Source organism: Nelumbo nucifera, chromosome 6 (assembly GCF_055504915.1).
Source record: "Nelumbo nucifera cultivar China Antique chromosome 6, China Antique-T2T, whole genome shotgun sequence".
In the NCBI taxonomy this organism is placed as follows: domain Eukaryota; kingdom Viridiplantae; phylum Streptophyta; class Magnoliopsida; order Proteales; family Nelumbonaceae; genus Nelumbo; species Nelumbo nucifera.
In genome coordinates, this window is record NC_142654.1 from 67,964,282 (window position 1) to 67,979,317 (window position 15,036).

Below are 15,036 nucleotides of genomic sequence, written 5' to 3' on the forward strand. Positions count from 1 at the left end.
ATGGGTAGGTGAACTTACCTGGCTAAGTGTTACCCAGGAAACATTTACCTGGGTAAGTAAGAAATTTGTTAACGAATGGGGCCTTAAAGCAATTGGAAATTGATTTGGGTCAGTTTCCTAGTTCAAATTGGAGTTGGTTGTTGAAGGCATTTTTTTTTAAATCCAAATAATATTTAAATAAATTATAACTCAAATAAGTGGGTTGGCTAGTCTACTAGCCAAATCATTAAAACTATATAAAAGTATCCCATATGGGAGTTCCCTCTCTTTAAGTGGGAGGGACAAGTTTCCTTCACCTAGGAGGAGGAGGTAGTTACATAAACTACCCCACTCCCTATTTAAGCTCCGTAAGTGGAAGCTAGAAGCATGGAGAGACACTCTTTGGGGAAAATTATCTCAAGAGATCCTTAAGAAAAACAAAGATAAAGAGAGAAGAAAAGAGAAGTGCTCAAGGGAAGGTAGGGAAGGAAAAGTCTCACTAATACAGGTAGACAAAGGAAAGTCCTCTCTGTAAATACTTCCTATATATGTCTTCTGCTATGTATCCTTCTTTCTCTCTCTTTTATTTTCACTTTTGAGAAAGAAAATAGAGGGAAATAAACCATCTACAACATTCATCAAAAGAAAAAAAACCATCTACAACCAGGTGCCTCTACTTGGTTGATTATGGTCCTTCTTTCGAGACAAAGTTAGGGATTAAACCATCTACAGTTTAATTCTCAAGGGTTGATTATGGTTCCCTTCAAATGAAAATGAATAGCAGAGGGATAAAAACCGTCTACAATCAAATATTCAGTTTGATTGACTACGGTTCCCTTTTTGTAGGCAAAAATCCAAGGATTAAGGCTGTCTACAGTCATAATTTCATCTGATTGACTACAGCTTATTGTGAAGAAAGGAGTGAGAAGGAAATTTTCTTTGTATCAAAAAGAAAGGAGAAATGTATTGTTGTATAGTTTCTCAATTGTATTTTCTTTTTCTTTCTTCTCATTCTTGTACACTTTATGTAAAAGAAATGCAAATGAAAAGTTCTTTTTAAGTATCCTATTGTTCTTTTCTTTTGTTCTATGCATTTATTTCTCCAAGTCAGAATCAAAAGGTGTTCTCTACTTTCTTGTGGAGATGCAATTAAGGGGAACAATCTGTATGATTTCCTGATGGGCCTTACCCAAAATAATAAAAAATCAATCACTTGATTGAGTGAATTATGTTGCATGAGAATTTATTAAAATTTTCATACCAACATTGGTATAGGGACATCCAAGTTTATATTGTTAGAGTTTATAAATAGATTCATTGTAATTGCAATTCAGGAAGAATTGATTTGACCAAACAAATCCCAGTTTAGTGATTTTGGTTGTTACTAGGAAAATTTTCTCTCTTTCTTTTATTTTTTTCCTTCTCTCTCACTCGACAAAACCGACCACCAGATTTGAAATTTGTAGGACACCTACCCTGTCCTGTATCAAGTCCTTAATTTAATTCATTTTGATAAACTATGTTATATAGATGTCTTTTAGAAAACTATGAGAGATAGACATGTTGTATAGTGCTCACACTCATTGATTCCCCAAACAGAAAAATGACATGCATATCTCCATAAATAGCCCAGCTGAGATGCTTAGTCGGTCAGGATCTGAGATACAGATCTCAGATCCAAAAATATCAATAAGAAGGCAGGTTCTCTTGAAAACCCAACTCAAATTCAAGCATTAAGATATCAACATTTGAGATGATTTTTTTGATGGTTAAGAAAAGCTTGTGACATAAAGAGGGAAGGGCAGAATTGCCCATAAATATCAGTGATAGATGAGTTTTGATGATATTGAATATTTCTGAAAACCAGAATTCTTCGGAATAAACATTGCCAAAATCACCTTAGAAAGTTGGAGAAATAATCTCAGTAAACCTGAAATGTTAATAAATAGTGCATTAGTCCCTTGAATATTTTTGTGCAACCTAAGGGATTCAAGCTTCAACTTGTCTTTGCAAACCTGGCTGAAGATCGTCAGTGTCTTATCATACATACTCCACTCTCATCTCATGGGATTTGGAAAATTCTGGGTAGCCTTATGAGATAAGAGAATTTTACCTTCAGTGCTCTATCTTGTGTGCTACGAGTTGTATCTTTTGACCTTCTACTTTGTGTTGGATGCAGGTTTGAGGCACACATGGAAGTTCATGTGGGATCAATTGATGAAGAAGAAGATGAGCAAGGAATTGCACATATGATTGAACATGTTGCATTCCTTGGAAGTAAGAAGCGTGAAAAGCTTCTTGGAACAGGAGCACGATCTAATGCTTACACAGATTTCCATCATACAGTGTTTCACATCCATTCTCCTACAAGAACGAAGGTTTGTTAAATCTTAGTTTTGTGGTTTCAACTTTTTTCATATGCAATAGGGTGCCTTCCTCCAATTCTGCCTCTCCAACCACCAAGGAGATATCCACACCAAAGAAAAAAATGGGCACCCAAAATGCCCTCAGTATGCAGATACAGTTCACGACTAACCCATTAAGCTTCAAATGGATCAACTGACTCACCTAGGGAAGATATTATCATGGGATCAAGTAGTGAAGTGTGATGTTCATGTGGCTAAATCTTTAGTTCTGTTCTTATTGTGGGGAGATGCCTTTGCTAAGGGGTTGACAATTAGTAAACGTAACAAAAGGGTTGCAGTAAGACCATAGATGGACATGTAGCCCAGGACGAAGGAAAAGGTAGATGAGGAGATGGGAACAAAACAATAGACCACAATTAGTACACGTAACAAAAGTTTTTCATTGATTGAACAAAGGAAATTTTGGGAATTTTCCTTGTAAATTCAAGAGGACATATAAGAGAAGGGTTTTGAAGACCAAAAGCAAAGAAAAAAACTCAGCTAGAAGTGGCATCCTTGTTAAGTCAAAGCTTGAGCTTGGAAAAGAGGCTGCGGGGTGTTCCCATGATGTAGGACCAGCTCAGTTCTAGTCCTTAGAGAATGTTGAACGGTCTTATTGATCAGAGTTTTACGGCTGTCGATGGCTGTAATGGCTTCTTGAAGGAATAGGAGAGAAAATAGGGAGAGAAAGAAGAGAGAAAATACCTGGAATCACTCACAGGGTGCCTAGAATCATTCATTGCCTTTGTGTAAAACGTCCATACATATTTATAGACTCTGAACTCATAATAATCCTAGGGGTCAAACTGTTAGACTCATAATAGTCTTAGGAGTCAAACTGTTAGATTCAATAATCCTAGTAGGATTCAAACTAAGCTGTCATATCCTATTTCAATTCAAAGAAGATTCAATAACTCTAATCCTACTTATGCAATGACTCTGAAATTTTAAACATAAACAAACTATAACTAGACAATTTAGACCCTATCATTGGACCACACAGAAAATTGCAAAAATGACAAAAATACTCCTACTGTCCAAAAATACAGAAATACATAAAATATCATAAAATTCCAATTTTGACTCTTCAGCTCCCGCATCACCCCATACAGTTCAATTAGAAAGACCCTTGCAAAGAGAGATGGAGAGAAGGGAACAGGAAGCTGGTTTAGGGGAAGACAACATAGATAAAGAGAGGACAGATGGGGGAAAAGGAGATATCAGAAGACAATTCTGAGTAGGAGCAAGAGGAGGAGGGAGAGTTGTTGGATAGAGTTAGAATGGTAGAAAAGAAAGTAGATATGGACAAGATAGTGGAAAATGCAGTTCAAGCAAACAAGCCTTAGGACTCTGGGTATTAGGTGGGGAAGAAATGGCAAGGAAGCTGTTCAAGGACCTGGAGAAAAGGTATCTGATGATTGAAGAAAGGTCTGGAGAAGGTTCCTGAGGGGCATGCTAATGCAAATGCTTTATTGGGCTGGGGTCTGTTAAAGGGTTTGGGCCTTGGTTGGGTTCAGGGTTTTGCTTTGCCTTTTTGGTGTTTTTGGGTTTGATTTCTTTATTCTGTAATTAAAAACTACAGCTGAAGGGTTGTGTTTTGGTGGATCTAGGGTGCTATTCTGGGGGTGATATCTTGTCACCTGTTTGTTCTATCACTTTCCATAGTTTAATATTTTTTTTATTTATTACCAAAAATTGCTTATGTACGTTCCTAGTAACTTTGTCTGATACTCTTCTGTGCCTTGAAAAGCAGCCTTATTGGTGTGGCTAATCATGTCAGATAGCATCAGAATTTACAACACAATAGAAAAGAATTGGGTCTAGATAACACTGACTACATTCTGTACTTGAGATACCGGAGACTCTAGTAATTGTTTTATTGTGCTACCCCTACAACTTTGTAGACTAACCTCCTTGGGATCTTTAGGATCCAAGGATACTTCCTGAAATCCTTTGAAAAACTACTTTGGAGTTGGCAGTCAAAGGTAAGCAAAAGGGGAAAATTAGTTACTTTGCAGTTGTGCAATGTCATATTCAGGATTAAGTCTTGCTAAGAACTTAAACACCCTGTTCTTTTCTACTTGCTTTTGGTAAGTAGCTGCATCTTTACTACTCTCCCAAACCACAATCTCTAAAAGGTCTATCTCCTGCTACAAGGTTTTGAGAGTTGAAAAATAAATTGCAATAGATTTATCCATAGGCGATAGGGTGGCGCCTTGTTGCCTAGCTGCTTAGGCAGGTGCCTAGGCGTCGCCTAGGCAAATGGATTTCTTTTTTTAAAGTAAAAAACACATATCGTAGGGTACTTCCCTAGGTTCAATAACCATATTTCCTTAATAATTATCCATAGTTTTCCATAATAAGTATAAACTTCACAATAAGCAACTAAAGAAGGTTATAACTTTATATGATAAAATTGTAAAAAATCAAGATGAAAGTAAAATACAAAAAGAACAAAGGATGCAGTTGCTGTTTTATTTAACTGAAGAGAGAAATAGAGAATAAAAAAAAGAAATCTCTCTGTACTTCTATTCTTTCTTTTTCTCTCCTCAAAACCCTTTGATCTTTTAAATTTCAATAGTAAAACATTAAAACAAAGTATAAATGATATATAGTATATAATCGAATGTATTCACACACAATTAATAAGATGCAGCAATGTAAATGATATTATAATAAGGCACCCACCTTGTCATTGTTGTTGTCTAGGTGGATGCCTAGTTGCCTAGATGAAGCCTTGACAACTATGTATATATTCATGAGTTGACAATTGAGTCAACTCATGTAAGAGAAAATAGCTTGTTGTCTAGAGTTGTCTGCCCTTATATAGATGAAAGCAGATATGGTGAGTATTGTCCCATGTCTCATATCACCTTAGTATTGTAATGAAGGCCTTGTCTTCATCCATATAATGGTAGACAACCATATGTTCAAGCCAGGATTTTTGTTGGAGGCCCAAAGCAAAGCTAAACCACACCTGGCCTAGCCTGGGCCCACACAACACTTTTTTTTCATGTGCTACACATCCTATAATAAAAAATATTATAAATAATTAAATTTTTATTATTTGATGTCATAGGCCCAAAGCTCAGCTTCGCACCCAAGCTTGGACTATAACCCTTATCATAGGTGCTAAGCCCAGCCTGGCCCATAATCACCCTAGCTTGCTTCCTGCCCCAAAAAACTCTATATTTTGGGCAGATGGTCTAGCTAGGCAAGGGGTGAACAGAAACTCTATATTTTGGGCTGTATTGTAATTGCTTTTTTTGGTGTTCAATGGTTGTACTCGGGAGTAAAGATTGTTTAGCTCCCTTGCTTTGTAATTTTTCATAATCTTAATTCAATTCACAGTTATTGATAAAAAAAATGAAAAAGTCTTGCTCATGATGGATGTGATCTGCCTTAAAGTGAGAAAAATAAGCAAAGAAAAAATAAAGAATTAGAGAGGATCAGGTTTGAGACAAGAGAAGACGAGAAGAGAAGTACAAGAAGAGAGAAACATGGATGCAGCAGTGATGGAGTTCGAAAACAAACTCTCTCTAATTGCCACCTCTTCTTTTATTAGAAATATAATGTCTGATACGATGACTGAAATCCTCTTACTTTAAGAAATAAACAGAAGAGAAATGAAGAGTGGTAAAAAGACCTTTATATCCTGCTTCATAATACAAATAAGAGCTAATTAATTTCAAACAGTGGAGATTGTTCACTTTGACATGTGCATCATGATTCTATTTGGTATATGCAATACTGGTCGTAGCAGAGACTTGGGATCGAGTCCTGCCTGCACCTGGGTGGGGGGTGGGGGGTTATGGGTTGGGGGATGGGCTGCTCCCCCGTTGTATAGCCCTTCAGAAGATATCAAAAAAAAAAAGAAATACTGGTTCCTGGTTGTTGCTTAAAAAGTTGTCTTCACACTTAAAACAACCTCATATACATGTTTTGACATTAAACTGGAATTTCTCTTTTTTTTCAGGATTCTGATGGGGATCTACTTCCGTTTGTATTGGATGCACTGAATGAGGTATGGTATCTAATGTGAAACTGGCTTCTGGTTCTGGTAACTGACGAAAAAAGCTTCCAAAATCTGATTTGAATTTCCTTGTTCGATTTTCTTTATTACTTTGTTAATAGGTAACTTGTAACCTTTATTGATTAAATAAAATAATTTTTATCAGTGCTTAGAAAACTATACCGGACCGTCCGGTAGGACCAGTTGAACCATGACCTGGGACCTTGGCCGGTTTGGTTTTACCCCAATAACTGCTTTTGCTAAAAAACCAGTGTAAACTGGTGAACTGGTCCCGGTTTCGTGAAACCGCCCGGTCTTTAACCAATTGAATTTTTAAAATGTGTTGAATAAGATTTGAACTCATGACCTCTTATTTTCATATATTGCTTAAATACCATTAGTCCACCTCTTAGCTTATGTTAATTAGTGACTCTTTATTGTACATATTACTTTATTATGCATCTATTTTAAAGAAAATGTAAATTAAGAGTCTTGAACTTTAGTTGTTTAAAAATTAAGGAACTTGCCATCCATACACCATATTTAAGTGTATTAAAAGTTGTAAAATATATTATATACAATATTTATATGACCTGTAACATATATATATATATGTGTAAGCCACGTCATCACGGGTCGACCTCTGGTTCAACCCTGGTTGAACATCTGACCCGTGAACCTCTCTCCCTTCTCCAGTTCTATGCCTGGTTTGGTTCTCTGAACATTGATTTTTATGTACAAAGGAAGACAACACAGGCTGGCATTACCACCTGACCGATGGATTACATTTACAATCCATCAGTTGACCATTCCCCAATACAACTAATCCCTATTTGCCTCGTTCTTTTGCTAAGGAGTCAGTAAGAGAGTTTGCTAATCCATGCACCAACCATGTTCTTTGTTATTTCTGAATTGATTACTTTTTTCTATTAAATTAGCATTTGCATCTCTGATACACACTGAAGTTCTTTTCATAGAAAATATATAATAGGATATGATATATATGGGTGTTTAATAGTTGGTCTCTTTAATGTAGATAGCTTTCCACCCAAAATTCCTTGCTTCTCGGATTGAGAAAGAAAGACGAGCAATTCTGTCAGAACTACAAATGATGAATACAATAGAATACCGTGTTGATTGTCAGGCAAGTAGTGAAATCTAATTTATGCTTATAACATTCCGTTGCTTTTGTATATTGTGCATATCTTGGCCAATATGTTAATTGTTTTTATTGATTTTTTGTATACAGTTGTTACAACACCTGCATTCAGAAAACAAGCTGAGCAAAAGATTTCCAATTGGATTGGAAGATCAGATTAAGAAGTGGGATGCAGATAAAATTAGGAAGTTTCATGAGCGATGGTACTTCCCTGCAAATGCAACCTTGTACATAGTGGGGGATATCGAAAACATTTCCAAGACAATTTATCAGATTGAAGTATGTTTCACCTCTACTTTAGATTTGTTTATAATGCAAGAACGTGGAAGTGTGCATCTAGGAACAATTTATGACTTATTTGTCTATTCCAGTGTGGTAATCCTTTTTTTAAGTTTCAATATGTTGTTTAACTTACAATTTTAGTATCTTGCAGGCTGTCTTTGGAAGAACAGGTGTTGAAAATGAAACAACTGCAGCACCAACTTCTAGTGCATTCAGTGCAATGACAAGTTTTCTTGTTCCAAAGCTGCCAGTTGGTCTTGGTGGGGCTTTGTCTAATGAGAAGTCGGTTCTTCCCTTGGATCAATCCAAATCTATTAAAAAGGAAAGGCATGCATTTCGTCCTCCTGTCAAACATATATGGTCTCTACCAGGAAGTGGTGAGGATGCTAAGCCCCCCCAGATTTTTCAGCACGAGCTACTTCAAAATTTCTCTATAAATTTGTTCTGCAAGGTAAGCAATGGCTCAATTTTATTAATCTTATTGTTGAAGCATGAGCAGTTGGATAAGGTTGTATTAACTTGACAGTATTTGAAATGTATAGACAAAATTATACCCTTCCATAAAAAGAGGGAAAAGATAAGTAAAACACCCACGAAAAAAGAACTCAAAATTTACTATTATGATTCGGCTTGCCCTTTCTCTGATAATAGCCAAGAAGAGAGAAGAAGAAAGAAGAAAGAAAGAGAGAGAGAAAGGAGGAGAAAAGGAGAGAAGAAAAGTCTGGATCGAATGAGAGAAAAAATTACCTCTCCCATTCGGCCAGATATGTTTTATATTGCTAACATAATGGAAAAGACACATGTGCCCCTACTTAAGTGAGGGACACTAGTTCTAACATAATATTACACATCAGCAACCTCAACATAAGTATAAAGATAGAAATACCCCTACATACTCCACACTAACACTCCCCCTCAAGCTGGTGAGTATATATCATATAATCCCAGCTTGTTACATATGTAGTCCACTCTTCCCCGACTCAACCCTTTAGTAAATAAGTCTACCCACTGGTTCCCTGTGTTAACATATGCAGTGTCTATCACTCCACTCAGCACCTTCTCTCTCACAAAGTGACAGTCAACCTCTACGTGCTTGGTTCTTTCATGAAACATCGGATTAGAAGAAATATGAACTGCAGCCTGATTGTCACAGTAGAGCTTCATTGGAGTGTTAACATTGTATCCTATCTCCTGTAGAAGGTTCCTTAGCCACACTAATTCACAAGTAGTGTGGCTAAGGAATTCCATGTTGAAATACAGATCTTCCAATCCGACAATTGTATCCTATCTCTCGCTATACATGGGTATTCCCTATGCGTAGTAGAGACGAAGTTCCCAAGATTGTGAAAGATTTCCAGAGGATGGTATTTATGCAATTCCATGTTGAAATACAGATCTTCCAATCCGACAATGCAAAAGAATACTTCCATGTGAGCTCAATGAGTTCTTTGCCTCCCACGGTCTATTCATAGGAGCTCATGCGCTAGAACACCACAACAAAATGGTGTTGCAGAAAGAAAAAACAGACACCTCCTTGAGGTAGCTCGCGGGATGATGTTACACATGAGTGTTCCAAAAAGGTTTTGGATGGATGCTATACTTGCAGCTGCTTATGTCATCAATTGCATGCCCTCTAAAGTGCTGAACTATATGGCCCCTCATCAGTTGTTGTTCCCTTAGTCCCCTTTATTTTCCATTCCCATGAGAGTTTTTGGTTGTCGTGCCTTTGTCCATGATTTGTCTCCGTCTTGAGGTAAGTTAGACCCTCGGTCCATTCCTTGTATCTTTCTGGGGTATCCCTCCTCTCAAAAAGGGTATCGGTACTTTGATCCCGTTAATCATAAGTTTTTTGTGTCTATGGATGTGTCCTTCTTTGAGTTTGAGCCATTCTTTCTTGCTTCTCCTCAGGGGGAGAGTAGTAGTGTGGAAGAGGAGAAGCAGGTTTAGGTCCGCCAAGTCTCTCTTCCTTCTATTCCGGACCTTACTCCCTTTCGTGTCTTCCAACGTACACGTCGTAGAGATCAACAATGTGATAGAGATGTGGAGCAGCCAAACATTGAGCAACCGACACCGTTAGACTCCCAGGAGGTAAGTCCAATCCCTGTTGCACCTATTGATACCCCTACTCCTACTGTGGATGACCTTGACATTCCTATTGCTCAAAGAAAGGGAGTCGGGTCATGCACTACCAAACACCCCATTACCCAGTTTGTCTCCTATGATCACATTTCCCCCTTATACCGAGCCTTTCTATCCGCAGTTGATTGCATCCCTGTTCCCAGAAATGTTGCAGAAGCCTTAAAATGCCCCGAATGGACAGATGCCATGAAGGAGGAGATTAATGCTCTTCATAAAAATCAAACTTGGGAATTGGTGGATCTTCCAAAGGGGAAAGACCCCGTGGGGTGTAAGTGGGTGTTTACAGTTAAACACAAGGCAGACGGGACAATTGAAAAGTACAAAGCAAGATTAGTAGCCAAAGGGTACACTCAAGTGTACGGGGTTGACTATGATGAGACTTTTGCTCCAGTAGCTAAGATGAACTCAATTAGGGGTTCTCCTGTCATTAGTTGCTAATTTTGATTGGGAATTGCATAAACTGGACATAAATAATGCTTTTTTGAATGGTGACTTAGAGGAGGAAGTATACATGGTTCAACCCCCTGGATTCTGTGCCAAGGGAAGTGAAAATAAGGTGTGCAAACTGAGAAAGCCTCTTTATGGTTTAAAACAATCTCCCAGAGCTTGGTTCAGTAAGTTTCACATGGCAGTTCAGCAGGTGGGCTTCAAACAATGTCAGTCTGATCATACACTCTTTGTGAAGAGATGTCAGGAACAGGTTGCTGTATTGATAGTGTATGTGGATGATATCATCATTACAGGAAGTTGGAGTTCAAAAATACAAAAATTGAAACAATTCCCTGCATCTAAATTTGAAGTGAAAGATTTAGGTCCCCTGAAGTATTTCCTTGGAATTGAAGTCGCCCGCTCAGAAAAGGGTATCTTCATTTCTCAAAGGAAATACACCCTTGATCTATTACAGGACACAGGCAAATTAGGTGCAAGGCCAATAGATACTCCCATGGATGTTGACCACAAGTTGGGTGACTGTGATGGTGAACCTCTGAAAGATGTGAAACAGTTCCAAAGGTTAGTGGGATAGCTGATTTATTTGTCCATGACCCGTCCAGACATTGCCTATTTAGTTGGGGTTCTAAGTCAATTCATGCACTCCCCTAAGAAACCACACATGGAGGCAGCAAAGAGAGTTCTTAGATACTTGAAAAAGTATCCCGGAACAGGTCTACTATTCAGTAAACATAATCACCTAAAGGTGGAAGTCTTTACAGATGCTGATTGGGCAGGTGCTGTGGATGACAGAAAGTCCACAAGTGGGTATTGCACATTTGTGGGAGGAAACCTAGTGACCCGGAAAAGCAAGAAGCAAAGTGTGGTAGCAAGGTCAAGTGTTGAAGCTGAATATAGAGCTATGGCACATGGGGCGGCTGAAGTCCTTTGGCTAAAAAATCTTCTAGGGGAGGTGGACATTGAGGTGGACAAACACTTCGTAAGGGAAAAATTGGAAAAAAGGGAAATCTACATTCCTTATGTCAACTCCAAGGAACAACTCGCTGATGTTCTCACAAAAGGGCTTCCATACTCGCGGCACAATGAGTTATGTGACAAGTTGGGCATGATAGACATATTCAGCCCAACTTGAGGGGGAGTGTTGTGAGGATTATTTAATTGTTATTTTATAGTTGCTGTTAGTGGGTTGTCCTCTTAAGATGCTGTCAGTTAGTTATTTTCTTTCTTTCTTATTAGTTTGTTTCTAGGGAGTGCCACCAGGGGCATACTTGTAATTTCCATTCTTTTTATATTAAGTTAATATAAATAATGAACTGGCGGCAGCCAGAATAGGGATTTTCTTTTTCTCTCAATCATATCTTCCTCTTCTTCTCTTTCTCTCTCTCGTCTCTCTCTCTCCATGAATGATTACAATAAACATCTTGGATGTTTTGCAAAAAAGAAGACTGGTCTTTGTATCTCTCCTAACTGGTGTACCCTATGCAAAGCAATTGAAGAAAGTTATTACCATATACCAATCACTTGCCCCTTTGTTGTAGGCCTATGGGAGAAGCTTTTTGGTCTTTTGGGGTGTAGGTGGACAGAACCGGAGCAGATTTGCAGTCTTTTTGACCCTACAACTTTCAGGTGGCCAAAGAGAAGAGGAAGAGTCTTGTGAAGATGTGCTAGAACTACTTTGGTGAGGAATGTTTTAGAGAAACAAAATGTCAGATTTTTTAATGATAAGGAGAGGGAGAGGGATCAGACTTGTATGCTGGAAAGTATTTTATGTAGGGCCATAAGCTGGGTAAAATCCTTGGACCTGTTCTCACCCTACTTTTTTGATGGTATAAGGAGGAATTAGGCACATGTAGCCAAAAGTTCTGAAGACAGAAGCAATCCTTTGGTGGAATGGAAGCCTCTTGATGTAGGTGTGATTAAATTAAATTTTGATGGCAGCAGTTTGGGTAACCTGGGACCATCTGGAAAAGGGGAGTCTTCAGAAATGCTGCAGGCCAGATTGTAGATCTATTTTCCGGTCCTATAGGGATGAGAGATTCAGTTAATGCAGAATTCCAAACTGCACTACAAGGATCAGAAATTGCAAAAGAGTTGGAAGTGGAGCATTTAATGATTGAAGGTGACTCCAAATTGGTTATTGGATGGCCAAAAAAGCTGGAGATGGCAGCCTGGCCCTACAGGGGGGCATTGAGAAGATTTAAGTGGCTAATGTCAAATATCTCCGTCACAGTTTAATGGGAAAGAAGATCGGCAAAAGGGCTGGCAGATTTCCTAGCCAAACAAGGAGCACATAGGAATTAGCTGTTTTGGGCTCACTTGTAAGCTTTATGTTGTAGTTTAGAGGCTGCACCTCACGCCTCTTTGTGGGGAGTTGTATAATGTATACTGTGTTTTTATTCTAATTAATAAAATTACTGTTACCTATCAAAAGATTAGCAATGATGTTATCTGTAGGAACTTAGGAGTAGCTCCAATAAGTGATAAAATGAGAGAGAGAGAGAGAGAGAGAGAGAGAGTAGATTAAGATGGTTTGAGCACGTCCATAGAAGACCCCCAATTGCACCAGTTAGAAGAAGTGATTTGTTACACATCGAAGGAGCTAGAAGAGCTCAGGGTAGACCAGAAAGGACATGGGTAGAAGTAGTAAGAAATGGTTTAAGCACTAATAATTTGACAGTGGATATGACTTTAAATAAAACGGATTGGTGAAAGAGGATTCATGTAGCTGACCCCATATAGTTGGGTTAAGGTTTGGGTGATGATGATGATGCCATCATGGCTGATTTCAATGAGCTGTATTCTTACACAGGATATGTTGAAGAAAAGAGGCTATGATCTCCCTAACAGATGTGTGTTGTGTTTTCTGAAGAGGAGAATATTATGCACTTGATGTTGCAATGCAATTTCGTTAAAGGGATCTGGTCCAACTTGTTCAATCTCTTTAAGATGACTGGTTGGGCGCCAATGGACTCTGCTGGAATCTTGGGATAAAGTTCGGATGATGATGATGATGGCTGATTTCAATGGGCTGTATTCTTACACAGGATATGTTGAAGAAAAGAGGCTATCATCTCCCAAACAGATGTGTGTTATGTTTTCTGAAGAGGAGAATATTTTGCACTTGATGTTAAAATGCAATTTCGTGAAAGGGATCTGGTCCTACTTCAAGCTCTTTAAGGTGACTGGTTGGGTGCCAATGGACTCTGCTGGAATCTTTGGTGGCTGTCCAAGAGTTTTTGGAAGTCCTAAAGCAAAAGTAATATGGAGATGCATTCTGTTTGCTGTCTGCTGGGAGCTTTGGAGGGAGAGGAACAAGAGGATCTTTGAAGGGAAAATGAAAAACTTGGTAAAGGTTGGGGCGGCAATCTATTCATTAACTGTTGGCTGGGTGTTGGTGCTTCGAGAATTTGAAGGACTAAAGAAAGAAGATTTTGGTTCTGACTTTTGGCATACTTTGAGGGATTAAGAATTTTGGCTTGGCTCTTGTACTCTGCACTCTGTCCTTTTGTTTTATGAGACTTAGTTTCTGTTTTCAGGCCTGAGATATCAGAGGAGAGGAAGAGAGGAAGGAGGAAGAAGAGGAAGAGAGAAGAGGGAAGAGAGAAGAACGTTTTGATTCAAAACTAGGAGCTGGCGGCTCCAGTTCTCTTTACTTTTTATATTAGGGCGACCCAACTTAAAATAAAAGAGGTGCAAAATTACAAGATTGCCCCCGTGGCACTAAAGAACAGAAAAATATAAAAAACTGCTAGGAGAACTAGTGGATTTCAACACTCCCCCTCAAGTTGGGACATAGATATCAATCATGCCCAACTTGTCACATAAATCATTGTGCTGCGGATGATGTAACCCCTTGGTAAAGATGTCTGCAAGTTGATTTGTGGAGCTGACATGTGGAGTGCACACTTCCCCATTTACAATTTTTTCCCTTATAAAGTGCTTGTCAACCACAATATGTTTAGTTCTATCATGAAGTATTGGGTTGGCAGCAATGTTGATAGCAGCTTTGTTATCACAATACAAGGATATGGGGCCATCAACAGGAAGCCCCAACTCATTCAACAAGTTCTTTATCCACATTAACTTCAGCCACTCCATGGGACATAGCTCTATATTCAGCTTCAACACTAGACCTTGCCACAACATTCTGCTTCTTGCTTCTCCACGTGACTAGGTTTCCTCCCAGAAGGGTACAATACCCACTAGTAGACTTTCTGTCATCAATTGATTTGGCCCAGTCAGCATCAGTATACACCTCAACCTTCAAGTGACCATTCTTCTGGAAAAGTAAACCAGCCCCTGGGAACTTCTTTAGGTACCTGAGGATTTTATCTGCTGCCTCTAAGTGTGTAGTCTTAGGAGCATGCATAAATTGGCTAAGAACACCCACAACATAAGCAATGTCCAGCCGTGTCATAGACAAATATAATAGTCTGCCTACAAGTCTCTGGAATTATTTCACATCCTTTGATAGTCTCACCCTGACAATCATCCAATCTGTGGTTTGGATGAAAGGGGGAGTCAGCATTCTTGACTCCAAGTTTTCCTATATCCTATAATAAATCTAGGATGTATTTTCTTTGAGAAATGAAGATCCCCCTTTTTGAACG

At 38.6% G+C, this 15,036-nt stretch overlaps 1 protein-coding gene across 3 annotated transcripts in view; it reads left to right on the forward strand.

The window, feature by feature from the left end:
- SPP (Insulinase (Peptidase family M16) family protein) overlaps positions 1 to 15,036 on the forward strand; it is a 105,284-nt gene that overhangs the window by 23,232 nt on the left and 67,016 nt on the right. For all 3 annotated transcript variants that reach the window (XM_010272345.3, XM_010272346.3, XM_010272347.3), the window contains exons 4-8: positions 2,159 to 2,357; positions 6,361 to 6,408; positions 7,433 to 7,540; positions 7,646 to 7,834; positions 7,989 to 8,288. In XM_010272345.3, coding sequence (XP_010270647.1) covers positions 2,159 to 2,357; positions 6,361 to 6,408; positions 7,433 to 7,540; positions 7,646 to 7,834; positions 7,989 to 8,288 — 844 coding nt within the window. The remainder of the gene's footprint in view (positions 1 to 2,158; positions 2,358 to 6,360; positions 6,409 to 7,432; positions 7,541 to 7,645; positions 7,835 to 7,988; positions 8,289 to 15,036) is intronic.